The sequence below is a fragment of the Jaculus jaculus genome, chromosome 8, assembly GCF_020740685.1.
Source record: "Jaculus jaculus isolate mJacJac1 chromosome 8, mJacJac1.mat.Y.cur, whole genome shotgun sequence".
NCBI lineage: Eukaryota > Metazoa > Chordata > Mammalia > Rodentia > Dipodidae > Jaculus > Jaculus jaculus.
In genome coordinates, this window is record NC_059109.1 from 122,179,043 (window position 1) to 122,194,998 (window position 15,956).

Here is a 15,956-nt window from a genome sequence, read left to right on the forward strand (position 1 = left end):
ACCCTTGGAGGGGTAAGTGTGGTTCTGTGCTAATGGTGGGGCATTTGAATGTGTGGAAGGAAATTGGAGGAAGCATGGTTTAGCTAGCAAGGAACGCATTGCTGGGTTTTGGGGTGTTGGTAGAACCAGCTTGGTAGAGGTGACCACATCATAGCACACCACAGTATCTTCCTGTACTCTACTTTGGGACGTCTTCTTAGGGCAAGGTTTGCTGTAAGGGACACATGTTAAGCTCTGACTGTACACATGTGTGTGTTTAGCTTGCCTTGAGCTCTGACTTTCCTCCTGTGTATGGATGTGTGCTACCTATCTGAAATAACTAGTTGCTTTTGCAAAAAGACAACACAATTCTGAGGGCGATGAAGCTATCAGTGCCTCTGTTCCAGCAATAGTTATTCCAAAAAAGAAAGAAAGAAAGAAAGAAAGAAAGAAAGAAAGAAAGAAAGAAAGAAAGAAAGAAAGAAGGAAGGAAGGAAAGAAAGAAAGAAACTTTGTTTTAAATTTCCTGTAGCAATCTTTTTAAAGAGCAAGACCTTCTCACTCACATCTCCCCCAGTCATTTATGGTATAAGAAGTGAAAATCATGACTGTGAATGTAATATCCTAATGCAAATCTGTTATGGCTGAAGATCTGCTGAGGTCTTCACAGATCTCTTATGTGCTCTTTCGCTGTGTGTGAGTGTGTGTACATGTGCACGTGCTTGTGTGCGCTTGTGTTTGGCACATGTGTATGGCACACGTGTGGAGGTAAGAGGAGAGCCTTGGGGTGTCATTCCTCATCTTCCACATTGCTTAAGGCAGGTTCTTCTTGCTGTTTGTCACTATAGATGCCAGGCTAGCTGGCCCACGAGCTTTAGGATTTTCCCACTTCTATAGGTATGTTGGGATTACAGATGCATACGCTATTTACATCCGGTTTAAGAGTGATCCAAATTTTGATCATTAGGCTCCTGTGGCAAGTGCTACCACTGAGCCATTTCTATAACTCCTTTATGGTATCTTCAAGGTAGACTTCAAATATTTCCTATCATGACATCTTTTTCATCTCTATCTTGGAAGATATACTATCATTCCTGTCTAAGTACTTCAAGCACAATAGGGTCTAAAGATGACCTAGTTCAGCATATGAAGAGTGCTGGAGAGAGATTGTTTAGTGGTTAAGGTGCATGGCTGCAAAGCCTAAGGACTCTTGTTCAATTCTCCAGATCCCATGTAAGCCAGATGCACATGGTGGCACATGTGTCTGGAATTCGTTTGCAGGGGCTAGAGGCCCTGGCTTGCCCATTCTTATTCTCTCTCTCCCTCTCCCTTTCTCTATCTCTAATAAGTAAATAAATAAATAAAATTTTTAAAAAAGAATGAGGAACCTAAGGGCCATAGAATTAATTAATAATTAAGTAATTACCTTGGTGCTATAGTTATCAGCCAAACTCCTCTTAGGATCCTAATCTCTGCCTAGCACAATGGCACTGGGTCCATTTAACTGGACTGTGCTCATCCTAAGACAGGAACCAGAGGCTCCAGTTCATCCTAGCAAATGGCCGTGAGCCCACTGCACCCCTAGGAGGCAGAGATGGCCATATAGCTACGAGAACAATTGTCTTCTCCTCATGCTTTTCATGTTTCTATTCCCTCCAAGCTCATGATAAGAGATATCCCCAAAGGCCAGCACAGTTGCTAAGTCATCTGGTTTCCTTAGAGTTGGTGTGGAGCAGTGGAGGGCACATGAGCTCATAGCTCAGTCAGTGTGAATTATAGCTCTTCTCACACACAGCTCCCGGATCCTTCAGCTCAACCATGCTTTGGTTTGTTCACTACGAATTGATATTATCTACCTCAGAGGTGGAGTGAGAGGATTCATTTTAAAATGTCTGGCTTAAATTAAGTTTAAATAACCTCTTCCCTTTTCCTGTCTTTTGGACCCATTTTGTTGTGAGTTTTCTGATGCCTAGCAGGACACACAATGCCTCTCTGTGGATACTGGGGCTTATTTCTGTGTTGGAAGCACTGGAGTGTGTTCTGACCCCTCCGTGTTCTGCATTCGTAATATGGCATATAACCATTGTCCAGACAAGCCCTTTAAATGATTCTCTAATTCCTTTGAATACATTGTTGGATCATAAGGGGGGTTGAGATGAGGTCCAGCTGGCATGCCTAAGACTGATGTATGTGGCCAGAAACACCTTCATGCATCCTTTTGCCCATCTCCCCACTGCTCTGGAGACACCTGTGCCTGTATGTGACCAGACACACCTTCATGCATCCTTTGGCCCATCTCCCCACTGTTCTGGAGACACCTGTGCTATACTCACAGACAGTGGACCACGGTGCGTCCCTCCCTTCCATCATACTGCTCCTGCCACTTCTCCAGTCTTCGGACCACTTTGAGCAAGGAACGCTTGGAGGGCGGCGTGTCCCGGTAGGCAGGCCAGCCGATGTACTGAAGGTGCTGGACTATACGATACCCATCCTGTGGCTGAGAACACAGAGCTAGTTAGGCCTGCTTTACTGGGGATGCTTGGGGAGGGCAAGATTTCCATATTACCTGGTGGGGGGCGGTGAAGCACAGTGGAAGACAGACTGAGTGGGCCCTCAACCATGTCACCATGGGCCCTGCCAGACTACCCCCATACTTAACTCTCCCTTTGGGCACATTGACTCCCTTCTCTGCTCTATTTGGAAAACTCTTCTCAATCTTCAAGCCCAATTCAAATGTCTCTTTCTTTAGGAGAATACCTCTTCTGATTCAACTGGAAAGAATTCTCCCTGCTTGAGGCTCCTCTGACAGAACACATCCCTTGCTTCCCCCGAATACTGAATTCTGAGGGAGGACACAGAGCTGCATTCACCCTGGGGTCTGGGTAGAAATGGAGAGCTGCCCTTTCATAGATTACTACTCTGCCTCCTCCTGCCAAGTATTCAACCACTGACTATCCCCTTGAACCTCAATGATTATTTTCCTTGTCAACCATTGCAGGACCCAGCCCAGAGCTTATAGGATCCAACTGAAGGGCACATTAATTGATGCCAAAGCAATGCACCACAGTAGGGAAGGGCCAATATCTGGGAGGTTTTGTCTACACGGCCTCTAGTGTGTCAAGAAACAGGCAGATGGCAAGTTGGATGCAGATCTTTGCATCACTCTGTGTTGGAACTATTGCTGAGTCTGGAGCCGGAATCGGCAAAGACATCACTTCCCCAAGGAAGAGAGTATCAGGAGAGCACAACACAGACTCTTGGCTGGCTCAGTGGGATCTTCTCCCGGCAGCCTCCGTCTGTTTTGTGAAGGTGGAATACGGCAAGCGGAGGCAGGCGAACACTCACCCGAGCCATGTTGCAGATGCGGAATATCCTGTGTATGATGTCCTCGTCAATGTCTGCAGAGACGAACTCCACCTGGATGGGCCCATAGCACCCCGAAGTCTTCTCTGGCCAGTACTGCATACAGAGCTAGGGCAAGAAAAGATGTCACAGAAGGAGGTCAAGGACGGTGGGGTGCAGGGAGAGGGGAATGTATCTTCAGTGGTATTTGTCACTGAGCAGGACGCATGGCCAGAAGGCTGAATTTTATGTAATAAATTAGATTCACATTTACTGTTGGGAACAGGTGCCTCATTTATTTTATTTTATTTTTTCTTTTTCTGCTGAGATGTCCAGGCTCTGCACACAGGGTCAGGCTATGCTGATTTCAAACCACTTGCTAGTTTGTCGGACCACAGTTTTCTCAACTGTGAAGTGCTGAGAATAGTGTCTACCCTGAAGTGCTGCTGTCAGGGTGTGATGGACACTCTCTGGTGACTGAAAAGCAAGAGGAGGGGGATTCAACAGATGAACACAAATATATCTCCTTTGTTACCTATGAAAACCCCAGTCCCTAGCTTTGGAACAACATCATTCACCATATAGAAGTGGCTAGCAGGCCATGACGCAAAGGCTACATGGCATAAGGTTTTATAAATAAATTTTATTGAGGTGGAGATCCATCTGCTTATGGTTTGTCTAGGACTGCTGTCATGTTACAAGTGAGGAATTGAGTAGCTTTGATAAGAGTTCACGAAGCCTAAGAAGTCAATAGTATTTCTGCTCTGGCTGTTCACAGAAACCTTTGCTATCTCCCACTCTCTTGGGTTGTTTTGAGGATAACGGAGATAATTCATGTAAATAAAGCATTTAGTGGAGTGCCAGTCAAGGAAAATGCACTTATTAGAGATTACAAATAATTATTGCCTTGATAATCCAATTATTATTTAGCTATTGCCATTATGTTATTAGCATTATTCCCATATTGCTTGGCTTATAATGGGGTTATGTCCCAAGCCTATTAACCCATCATAAACTGATAATATTATTAAGTCAAGAATGCATTTAGTGATGGTGATGGAGCTCAGGGGTAGAGCCCTTGCTTAGTATCCTGAGGCCCTAGGCTTGATCCTCAGTACTGCATTGAACACCCATAACCCAGTGAGTATCATAGCTTTGCAGCCCAGTGCTATATAGTATAGAGAAATTGTTGTTTATCTGTGGAGTCCTGTGGGTAACTGGGACCTCCAGGTTGTACCAATGCTCCATACACCATCAAGAGTATCAAACTGTTGCCTATCAGCAGCCTGGGAAGACATCGAGTCAAAATTTGGGCAAAAGTTTGCACTGAGTACGTATCACTTATACAACACTGTCAAGTCAAAACCTCCCAGGTTGAATGACCTGTTGGTGCCACTCTGTATTTAGGTTTGAAAGCTACTTCTCATTACTCCATGTGGCCAAGACATGCGAGGTAAAGTTCCATAAAGCAACGGCGCATTGCTTCCCCAGCACCGCTGTCAGCGGTTAATCAAGCATATTGAGAAAGGAGATGCAAGTTTGGGGTGGGAGGGGAGGGCGGAGCACGGAGGCCTCCATGGCTGGATGAACCACTGCCGCTGCCACCGAGCTGTGCAGCAGTGACAAATTCGCAACTTGAACTTCATTTCTCTTTGCCATTGGCTCTTCTGCCTTACAACTTTCACAGTAATGAGGGCCTGGTAGAGATAAGTCTGTGGCTGGCCAGAGAAATTGGAATTAATCATAGCTGCCCATTTTTTTTTTTTAGAAAAAAATAATTGCCTTTATCGCCTACATTGAATTTAGCCTTGCCAGAGTTTGGCTGTGATCCTGACATGAGGGGCATGGAATGACGGCATGAGGGAAAGTCTATTACCCCCAATATTTTCAGTCTGAGGAGAATGTGGAATGATTTGTCTCTTTTAATAAGATTTCCAGACCAATTTCTCAAGCTAATAGGTTCTACTCTGCCTCAAACAAGATTCCTATATTTTGGGACAATTCTCTGCATTTGATTTTTCCAGGTCATTCTCCCATAATGCCCAGAGGGCTAGGAGAAGGTTGCAGGGTCCTTCTAATCCTAAATCAAAGTCATCCTTTCACTCAGGTTCTCTAAATTGTGAGAATCACGTCAGGAAACAGCCGGTGACATTTGGCTGGGTGATGTGTGGGGCAGATGTGGGTTTGAGCTGCCAGGGATCATCAGGGTCTTCCCACAGCCCAGGGCGCTGCACATTTTCTTGCCACAGGAAAGGCGAGAGAGTGGTGGGAGCCAAGTGCTCCATGCCCAGTGACCCTCTGGGACTCAGAAAGGATTCTCATCAGCAAACTGGTTTTCTGTGTGCTTTTGTTCAAGGTTGTCCTGTGTCTTAGTGCATGACTCCACCTGAGTAGAAGTCCTCATTTTTGCCTGTGTATGTGACATAGTGAAAGGTAGGGGAAATGCACTGGTCTTGCTTGAAGAGAGGAAGAGAGAGAGGGAGAGAATGGGCACACTAGGACCTCCAGCCATGGTACATGAACTCCAGATGCACGAGTCACTTTGTGCACCTGACTTTACGTGTGTGCTGGGGAACTGAGTCCAGGTCGTTAGGCTTTGCAGGCAAGCACCTTAACCACTAAGTCATCTCTCCTGCCCCATTATAGCATTTTGATACATAATTTATTTTGGTTGATCCTCTTTCCTCTTCTCTATGCTCCTTTACCCCCTTGATGCCTTGCCATCTCCAGTAGCCCCCTCCTTGCTATTGCGTCATGTGTTGTTGCCCTCTTCCTTCTTTATAACCTTACCTCTCCTCTTGTAATCCCCTTCTAGTTTCATGACCTGTGCTCACACTCACGCCTATGTGTGTAAGAAGTAAAAGCTAATATTCTACTTCTATCACTTTCTAGCACAACAGTTTGGCCCAGTCTCTTCATAACGAGTGGCTGTGAATTTCAATGCCTCCACGTATCACTGAGCAATCTATGTGAGGAAGCTGGTTGTATTAGGCAGCATGATTCACCACAATATAGGTAAAGGAAGGGGTTTTCCTTTCCCTTCCTTTTTAGTCCTTATTAAGTTTATCTTTAAGAGAATAACCAAAAGACTATCCTTGTTGAAAAAAAAAAAGAGTCTCATCAGCCAGCCTGGGGTCGCTGTGGAGACAGGTAGCTTTGTGGACAAAGGAACATTGTTCTGCATGCCAAAGGAGAGAGATCTGGAGGTTTTCATTAAGAGGGGCTAAAAACTAAAACAGGCATGTTAGAAAAATAGTAGAGCAAGTGAAAGGTAGAAGGTGACCCAGTGTATCACATGACCACTCTCCCAAACTAACTATTCCTTAACTTCTCATGGCATGTATGTGAACTTCTTGTGGAAACCAGTGAAGAATTCAGCTTTCCTTCCTAAGTGACATTGGAACAAAAGTATGTGGGCAGAGGAGGCAGACTGCTAGCATGTATGCAGTGACATTCTGTAGAACTCTTGGTGGTAGTGCCAAGGTTTTTAAGACCCTGGAAGTATGGGAGTTCAAGGAATCCCACTTGGTTCTCTAAGATCCTGAGGATCTAGCTGACCTTGAGGCCACACTTATACTCAATATGACCTTGACATTTATTTATTTATTTATTGCTTAGACAGAAAACTTGAAGCTGGGCTGGAGAGGTGGCTTAGTGGTTAAGGCACTTGCCTGCAAAGCCAAAGGACCCAGCTTTGATTGTCCAGGACCCACATAAAGCCAGATGCACAATGTAGTGCATGCATCTGAAATTTGCTTGCAGCTACTAGGGGCCCTAGTGCACCTGTTCAGTCTCTCTCTTATTTCTCTCTAAAATAATAAGTAAATAAATAAACAAATAAAATATTTGAAGCTGTGTGCCACTCCTAGTGCTCCAACACCCTCCCTTTTCCTTTAGTCTGGGGAGGATGGCGCTTCTGGAAGGGAGCACCTCACCAGTGCAGAGGCACATACATAGTGCTGAAGACTGCCCGTGGGAAGGAAGCCATGCTTTCCCTCATGACCCCTCCCCAGTTATTTAGAAATGCACACACTTCCTCCAGAAAAGCAGAGGGGTTTCTGCTATTTGTCGCCAGGATGAATTAGACCAAGCAAATGTGGAGAAGCCTGGATAGACAGGGCTGGAACAGCCGCAATGCATTATTCCACATAGTGATCTCTGAGCTGCTTGGGCCATGGAAAGCTGTCCTCGGCGGGTGCAAGTACACGCATAATGTAACAAATGCAGAGGTAGACTCCCTTGTTAAACATGTAACAAGTGCAGAGGTAGACCCCCTTAGTAAACATGTAATAAGTGCAGAGGTAGTCCCCCTTGTTAAACATGTAACAAGTGCAGAGGTAGACTCCTTTGTTAAGCATGTAACAAATGCAGAGGTAGACCCCCTTGTTAAACATGTAACAAGTGCAGAGGTAGTCCCCCTTGTTAAACATGTAACAAGTGCAGAGGTAGACTCCCTTGTTAAACATGTAACAAATGCAGAGGTAGACTCCCTTGTTAAACGTGTAACAAATGCAGAGGTAGACCCTTGTTAAACGTGTAACAAGTGCAGAGGTAGACTCCTTTGTTAAACATGTAACAAGTGCAGAGGTGTACCCCCTTGTTAAACGTGTAACAAGTGCAGAGGTAGACTCCTTTGTTAAACATGTAACAAGTGCAGAGGTGTACCCCCTTGTTAAACGTGTAACAAGTGCAGAGGTAGACTCCTTTGTTAAACATGTAACAAGTGCAGAGGTAGACCCCCTTGTTAAACATGTAACAAGTGCAGAGGTAGACCCCCTTGTTAAACGTGTAACAAGTGCAGAGGTAGATCCCCTTGTTAAACGTGTAACAAGTGCAGAGGTAGACTCCTTTGTTAAACATGTAACAAGTGCAGAGGTAGACTCCCTTGTTAAACGTGTAACAAGTGCAGAGGTAGACTCCTTTGTTAAACATGTAACAAGTGCAGAGGTAGACCCCATTGTTAAACATGTAACAAGTGCAGAGGTAGACCCCCTTGTTAAACGTGTAACAAATGCAGAGGTAGACCCCCTTGTTAAACGTGTAACAAGTGCAGAGGTAGACCCCCTTGTTAAACGTGTAACAAGTGCAGAGGTAGACTCCTTTGTTAAACATGTAACAAGTGCAGAGGTAGACTCCCTTGTTAAACGTGTAACAAATGCAGAGGTAGACTCCTTTGTTAAACATGTAACAAGTGCAGAGGTAGACTCCTTTGTTAAACATGTAACAAGTGCAGAGGTAGACTCCCTTGTTAAACGTGTAACAAGTGCAGAGGTAGACCCCCTTGTTAAACATGTAACAAGTGCAGAGGTAGACTCCCTTGTTAAACGTGTAACAAATGCAGAGGTAGACTCCTTTGTTAAACATGTAACAAGTGCAGAGGTAGACCCCCTTGTTAAACGTGTAACAAATGCAGAGGTAGACTCCCTTGTTAAACATGTAACAAGTGCAGAGGTAGACCCCCTTGTTAAACGTGTAACAAGTGCAGAGGTAGACCCCCTTGTTAAACGTGTAACAAGTGCAGAGGTAGACTCCCTTGTTAAACGTGTAACAAATGCAGAGGTAGACTCCTTTGTTAAACATGTAACAAGTGCAGAGGTAGACTCCTTTGTTAAACATGTAACAAGTGCAGAGGTAGACTCCCTTGTTAAACGTGTAACAAATGCAGAGGTAGACTCCTTTGTTAAACGTGTAACAAGTGCAGAGGTAGACTCCCTTGTTAAACGTGTAACAAATGCAGAGGTAGACTCCTTTGTTAAACATGTAACAAGTGCAGAGGTAGACCCCCTTGTTAAACGTGTAACAAGTGCAGAGGTAGACTCCTTTGTTAAACATGTAACAAGTGCAGAGGTAGACCCACTTGTTAAACATGTAACAAATGCAGATGTAGACCCCCTTGCTAAAAGATCTTTTTCTTGCTTATGGAATCAGAAGGCTTGTTAATCACTGAAATAAACATGCTCTGATGAATTGGATGAAAGCTAGCAGATAGGCCTCTTTTTGGAAGAAAACAATTTTAAAGCATATTTCAGTGTACCTGCGTCATATATTTTGTTAATTAAATATACTTTGATCAAAAGGAAAGGTTGAGGGCTGGAGAGATGGCTTAGCGGTTAAGCGCTTGCCTGTGAAGCCTAAGGACCCCGGTTCGAGGCTCGGTTCCCCAGGTCCCACGTTAGCCAGATGCACAAGGGGGCACACACGTCTGGAGTTCGTTTGCAGAGGCTGGAAGCCCTGGCGCGCCCATTCTCTCTCCCTCCCTCTATCTGTCTTTCTCTCTGTGTCTGTCGCTCTCAAAAAAAAAAAAAAAAAAAAAAAAGGTCGAGTAATATCATAGCCTTAGAAACAAAGGACTCTGCTTAGCAAAGCTCCTGTAATCCACAGGGGTTGAGGGAGAGAACCAATTCCAGGCTACCTAAAGGTGAAATGAATTAGTATTTTAAATAGAGAAATACAATAGAGTCATCTGAATTTGTTTTAGAACTCTGATCAGTGGTGATAAAATTTCTTTAAATAGATTCCATGAAGTTAAATAATTGGCTTTGACACTGTGGGTAGTTGAGGAAGGTAGATATAGTCTAGGAGCAGCAGTGATAAGTACAGGGATGGAAAACAGTATATGTGGATGTTGACTAGACATTTGCACACCTCAGCCTCCCAACAGCCCCATAAGTGGTGATGGGATCTCCACATGGTGACTAGAAACTTAAATTCATGACACGCAAAGCTGAATATGCTCCTGGGAAGGAAGCAAGGATGCAGTACCTGAAGAAGTGGGGTATGAGGGAGGCAAGACTCGGGGAAGACTGCAGAGAGAGGTACTAAGATCAGAGATGAGTTTCGTCAAAAAAGGAACAACATTAGGGAACGGGGAAGAAAGACTGAGAAAGGAGGAGCAGGGGGTGTAGAAGAAACAGATTTGGGTGGACCAGGTGAGAGGACAGTGTGCTTCCCTGGGCCATGGGCAAGGTGGACTTGAGAATGAAGATGTGAGCTAGAGAGATGGCTTAGTGGTTAAGGCACTTGCTGGCAAAGACAAAGGACCTAGGTTTGATTCCCGAGGACCCACGAAAAGCCAGATGTACAAGGTGGCGCACATGTCTCGAGTTCGTTTGCAGAGGCTAGAGGCCTTGGTGTGCCCATTCTCTCTCTCTCTCCCTCCTCCTCCTTGCAAACAAATAAATAGCCAGGCGTGGTGGTGCACACCTTTAATCTCAGCACTTGGGAGAGAGAGGTTGGAGGATTGCCATGAGTTTGAGGCCACCCTGAGACTACATAGTGAATTCCTGGTCAGCCTGGACTAAAGTGAAACCCTACCTCAAAAAATCAAAAATAACAATAAATAAATAAATAAATAAATCAAAGAAAGCTATACAGAGAGAGAGAAAGAGAGAGAGAGAGAAAGAGAGAATGAACATGTGTGATGCCCAATTCTAAGTCATGGAATTGCTGTGCTATGAACCCTATATTGTTCTCACACAAGCATCAGCTGATCTCAGAAATGAACTTGAGGCGAAGGACCTCTTGGACTTCCTTAGATGTTGGGTTTCCTCCCAGGATGAAGGGGAAGGAACAGATCCAATTTGATTTAACTCTTCAAAGATAGAGGCAACTTGGCTTACAGCAGGGTCACAGGACTCTGCCAGAGGCCAGCACCGAGGCTTAGGGAAGTTAAACTGGCTCGGCGCTCCCAGCATGCACACCAAGAGCCTCTTTTGCTCTCAAAGACTTTAAGTCCTCTCTCCTGTGGCACTTCTGAACACGGCCTGTAGAACAGAGGTTCACCGAGATAATAATGTCCATGGAAAAATAAGAATACTCACTTCTTATCAATTAGTAAATACAGTTTGGGAAACAAAAACTTTCAAAATAAAAAAAAAAAAAGTCCATGGAGAGAGATCATGGGAAACGTTGAAGGTATTTGGAGGAACCTTGGGGTAGAGAAGCTACAAGATAAAATTGTTCATTAGAATGAGTGACATGCAAAATAGTGAGAAACTTAGGAGCTATTCCAAGAATAGCCAACATGATGAAGCAAGAAAAATTTTAACGAAGTCTGGAACACAAGCATTTATTAATGCAGAGACAGCCAAAGTAAGGTGTGGTGTTACTGAACCCCAAATATGACTCCACAGAGATTGGGTGGCTGTTTCTCCTTAGCTATCTATAAATCTTAAGGGAAGTATGACATGGTCCCTGAATAGTCCTCGATCTCTGTGATGTGATTAGCTTCTTCTTGTCCCTGGAGGGCCTTGCTGGGGTGACTGTGGCTAAGGATGAGTCACCTCTGCTTGAGGTCAAAGGCAGCTTGGTCAGGAGACACCTCCTCACCAGAATACCTTCTACAGGAGGATGGTGAGTTCTCATGCCTCTTTGTTCCTCTGTTATGTCTTGGTCTGCCATATGAGAACTGTTAACTTATGTGGATGAATGACGAATACGGCTGGGAAAATATGCCCTTGACTTTTTTTTACAATTTTTATTTATTTGGCAGAGAAAGAAGGAGACAGAGAGATAGAGAGAATGGGTGTGCCAGGGCTTCCAGCCACTGCAAATGAACTCCAGATGCGTGTACCCCCTTGTGCATCTGACTAATGTGGATCCTGGGAATCAAGCTTGGGTGCTTTGGTTTTGTAGCTAAACGCCTTAACCGCTAAGCCATTCCTCTAGCACTGCCCTTGACTTTTTAAAGCTTCCCTCTGGGCTGGCAAGGCCACCTAACCTGGTGAAGTAGTGCTTTCCCTTGCTTGTATGTCCACATCTCATTCTCTTCTGGTTTTCTTGGCTCTGCCTTTGGGATCTATTTGAGACAGGATTTCTCCCTCCCAACGCCCAGGGCTGACTCTGTCTCTCACTATCATTCCAGTTTCACACACTGCTCTGATCACCATTTCTCTGGATTTGAATTTCTGGTTTTAGTTTTCCTGCTTGTATCCCTGCATTCATTTCCTATGGGTCCCTGTAATAAGTTAGTTTTCAGAGCGCCCCCACCTCCTCAAAAAAACAAAAACAAAAACAAAACAAAACAAAAAAACACAGATGTGTATCTTGTAGTTCTGAAGATATTCTCTGGATTCTGAAGGGCAGAATTCTGTGATGAACCTTAAAGGGTACAATCAAGAGATGAGCAGAGCTGCCTTCCTTTGGAGTCTGGGAGAGACTCCATTTCTTGCTTCTCAGCTTCTAGACGTGGCTTGCTTCCATTGGCTTGTGGCTGCCTCTTTCCAGTTTCTGCTTTTTGTCATATTGCCAACTCCCAATTTTCATCTACCTACTCCTTTTTCAATTCATTTTTTATTTTTAAATTTTTTTGTTCATTTTTATATATTTATTTAAGAGTGACAGAGAGAAAGACAGACAGAGAGAGAGAGAGAGAGAGAGAGAGAGAGAGAGAGAATGGGCGCACCAGGGCCTCTAGCCACTGCAAATGAACTCCAGACACATGTGCCCCCTTGTGCATCTGGCTAATATGGGTCCTGGGGAACCGAGCCTTGAAACAGGGTCCTTAGGCTTCACAGGCAAGCACTTAACTGCTAAGCTATCTCTCCAGCATATACTTTTTTTTTGGGGGGGGGGGATATGGTCTTGTTCTAGCCCAGGCTGACTTAGAATTTACTCTGTAGCTTTAGGGTGGCCTTGAACTCACAGTGATCCTCCTACCCATGCCTTCCTTCGTGCTAGGACTAAAGGTGGGTGCCACCGCACCCAGCATCACCTTATGTTTTTTAAATATATATATATATATTTGACAGAGAAAGAAGGAGAGAGAGAGAGAGAGAGAGAGAGGGAGAGAATGGGCATGCAAGGGCCTCCAACCACTGCAAATGAACTCCAGACACGTGCGCCCCCTTGTGCATCTGGCTAACATTGGTCCTGGGGAATTGAGCCTCAAACCAGGGTCCTTAGGCTTCACAGGCAAGCGCTTCACTGCTAAGCCATCTCTCCAGCCCATACCTACTCCTTTTATAAGGACTCTTATTTTGGGCAGTATTGGGTAACTCAGGGTATTTACACAGCTCAGGATTTCTAAATTTGTCACGACTGCAGTCTCTTACCATATACAAGGGCATGTTCATAGGCATTAGAGATTAGGGCTGGGCATCTTTGGGGTGTGATTCTATGTATCACAAACCCTCACCATGGTGTGTATAATCTGAACTTCCCAAACACTATGGAAGGTACGCCATGACCACAGAAGGCTTCTTTCTGGTGGCTTCCCCGCTATGGAATCTGGGCTCTGGCCAGAGAGTCAACCAAAAGAAAAGACCCTGTCTGTGCGTGAAAAGTTTCTTTCTCATGAGCCTGAGGAACCATAGCGTCTTTTCCTGAACGCCCTGGTTCTAGAACTTTTCCCCTGCACATCTGATTACAGCACTTTGGAGTCCTAAAGAGTGAGGATAACCTCCAGGGTTGAAGGCAAAGGTTTGAGAATCTTCATCATGAGTCCTCACTGATCACAATTGTCCTTGAACAGTGGGGTACTGCGGGAAATGGAATACTTGTGGAGTTGGGTTCTGAGAAAAAAAAACAGAGCTGGACCATAGTGCGAGCAAACAAAACCTAGGAGTCGATGTCCTCTCTGTGTCCTTATCTTGCTGCACACTAATAGCTTGCCCAGCCCTCAACAATAACAACAACAAACAAGAGCCCTTGTGGTCCACAGTCAAACCACAGAATAAGGTGTTAGTGAGAGATGCTCAGAACCTGAGCAGAATGGTTCCTATTGCTTGGCTGAGCCAACCCCTGGGCCTGTCTTGGCAGGAGCCCGTGGTAGGCAAGTGCTGTTGCCACTTCAAAGAACCTCCCCTCCAGGTGCTGAGGGTGGCTTTTCCGATGCTCATGCTGTGTCACTGTTTATTTTCGCAAGGCTCCCAGCTGCTGTGGTGATGATATTTATATCAATAAGTGTTCTATTCATCTCCCGGTTTCAGGGGACGCTTGCCAGCTGCGAATGGTAGCCAATCATTGTCAGGGAACTTTGGAGCCTGACTTTTTCTTCTTCTTCTTCTTCTTTCATTTAAAGACTCAATTCTCAGAGGCTGTATCAACATCTTGTGCCGAAAGATCCATTGTTCACCTAGGACCCACCCCCGAAGGGAAAGCTAGAGCCAATGACCTTGGCACTCTATGTCCCAAAATAAAGTTTGTTGCAGCTCTTGTCTTAGTACCTGAACCTTAGTTTTTGCAACTATATATATACGTGTGTGTGTGTGTGTGTGTGTGTGTGTGTGTGTGTATGAACAGAGAAGAGAAAATAGGCTTTCATAGGTCCAGCTCACACCCACTTTATAACGATGATTTTGTCACATTTTTTTTCAGGCACAAGAATAAGTGGTGATAATTTCTGATTGTGGAATTCTGCAGGGCACTCTCCAGAACTATCTGTTTTAAGGTCATTTGTTTATTTTCATGGTTATTTTAGTTTCTGAATTTCCATTGCTCAGGCCTTAAACTTGGAAGTTAGCACTGAATCCCTTTCCCTTCATAGCCTGCCTTGCACTTGCAAGGATATTTTGCTGTCCTACCTTCAGGATCCATCTACAGCCCACATCATCGCTACTGCCCTGGTCCAGGCCACTGTCACCTGCCGCCTGATTATTTCAGTTGCCTCTGTCTCACCAACTGACCTCCCCTTCCTCACTGAGAACATATTCTCAAAGGAGCAGCCAACAACATGATTTTAAAACAGTTAAATTGTGCCATTCTTCTGCTTGGGGTCTGCCAGTGGCTCCCCATTTTCTGCATAGTGAATGCCCAAGTTCTCCAGACCTTCAAGGTTCTTCGTGACCCTATCACATCTCTGACCTCATTGTCTTCTGCCATCCACACATCACTGTGCTCCCGCTCTCACTGACTCTATGGCTTCTCAAGGGAGCCCGGCATGTGCTCACCAGGCTGCCTGGACATAGGCTGTTCCCTTGGCCTGGGACATTTTTCCTTGGGAAGTACACGTGGCTTCTTCATGGCTGTGTTCAAATGTTCTCATCAGAGCTCTTCCTTGACCATCCTAACACTGGCTGTGTCTTATGTCCCCAATCTCAATGATGGTACCCTTTTATTGTCTTTTCCATGCCCCTGTCACCTCCTCACACAAAACTGAGTGTGTTACAGAGCATTTGCTGTTTATTGTCTGTCTCTCTCTCCCCTTTAGAATAGAAAGGATATGATAGGTGGGAATTTTCTTCTTTCTATGTCTGTGCTGTGCATCGATGCACTCCAAGCCCCCAAAATAGCTTCCAGCGAACAGCAGTAGCAGATGCTCAACAAATGCGGGTTGGATGAAGGAGAGGAACGTCTCTGCGATGTCTCTCATAGGCACATCCCAAGCAGCACTTACTTTCCTCCCCTCCCACTCTGCTCCTCTACCTTCCTGCCTTCCCATTCTATCCAGATGCATCCACGGCATCTAATGAGCTCAGATGAGCCACCTGTCACTTACCTGTGACTTGCCCTTCTTTTCATTCACATCACACAAGCAATCTCTCCCTGAATCTTGTGGACTTCACTCTGGAGATATTTCCACATCAAATCAAGCTCTCCTACCTCCCGGCCACTGCCTTACCTCAGATCTCCCTGTTTATTGGTTGCGCACCTGTCAGCTTCCTCCCAGTATGTGCCTCTCAGATCTGTGCTCTCTG

General features: G+C 45.0%; 1 protein-coding gene across 5 annotated transcripts in view; it reads right to left on the reverse strand.

Moving 5' to 3' along the window:
- Ptprt (protein tyrosine phosphatase receptor type T) overlaps window positions 1-15,956 on the reverse strand; it is a 1,232,244-nt gene that overhangs the window by 9,982 nt on the left and 1,206,306 nt on the right. For all 5 annotated transcript variants that reach the window (XM_045155759.1, XM_045155757.1, XM_045155760.1 and 2 more), the window contains exons 29-30: window positions 3,325-3,450; window positions 2,313-2,476 (exon numbers count right to left, since the gene is read on the reverse strand). In XM_045155759.1, the coding sequence (XP_045011694.1) occupies window positions 2,313-2,476; window positions 3,325-3,450 (290 nt within the window). The remainder of the gene's footprint in view (window positions 1-2,312; window positions 2,477-3,324; window positions 3,451-15,956) is intronic.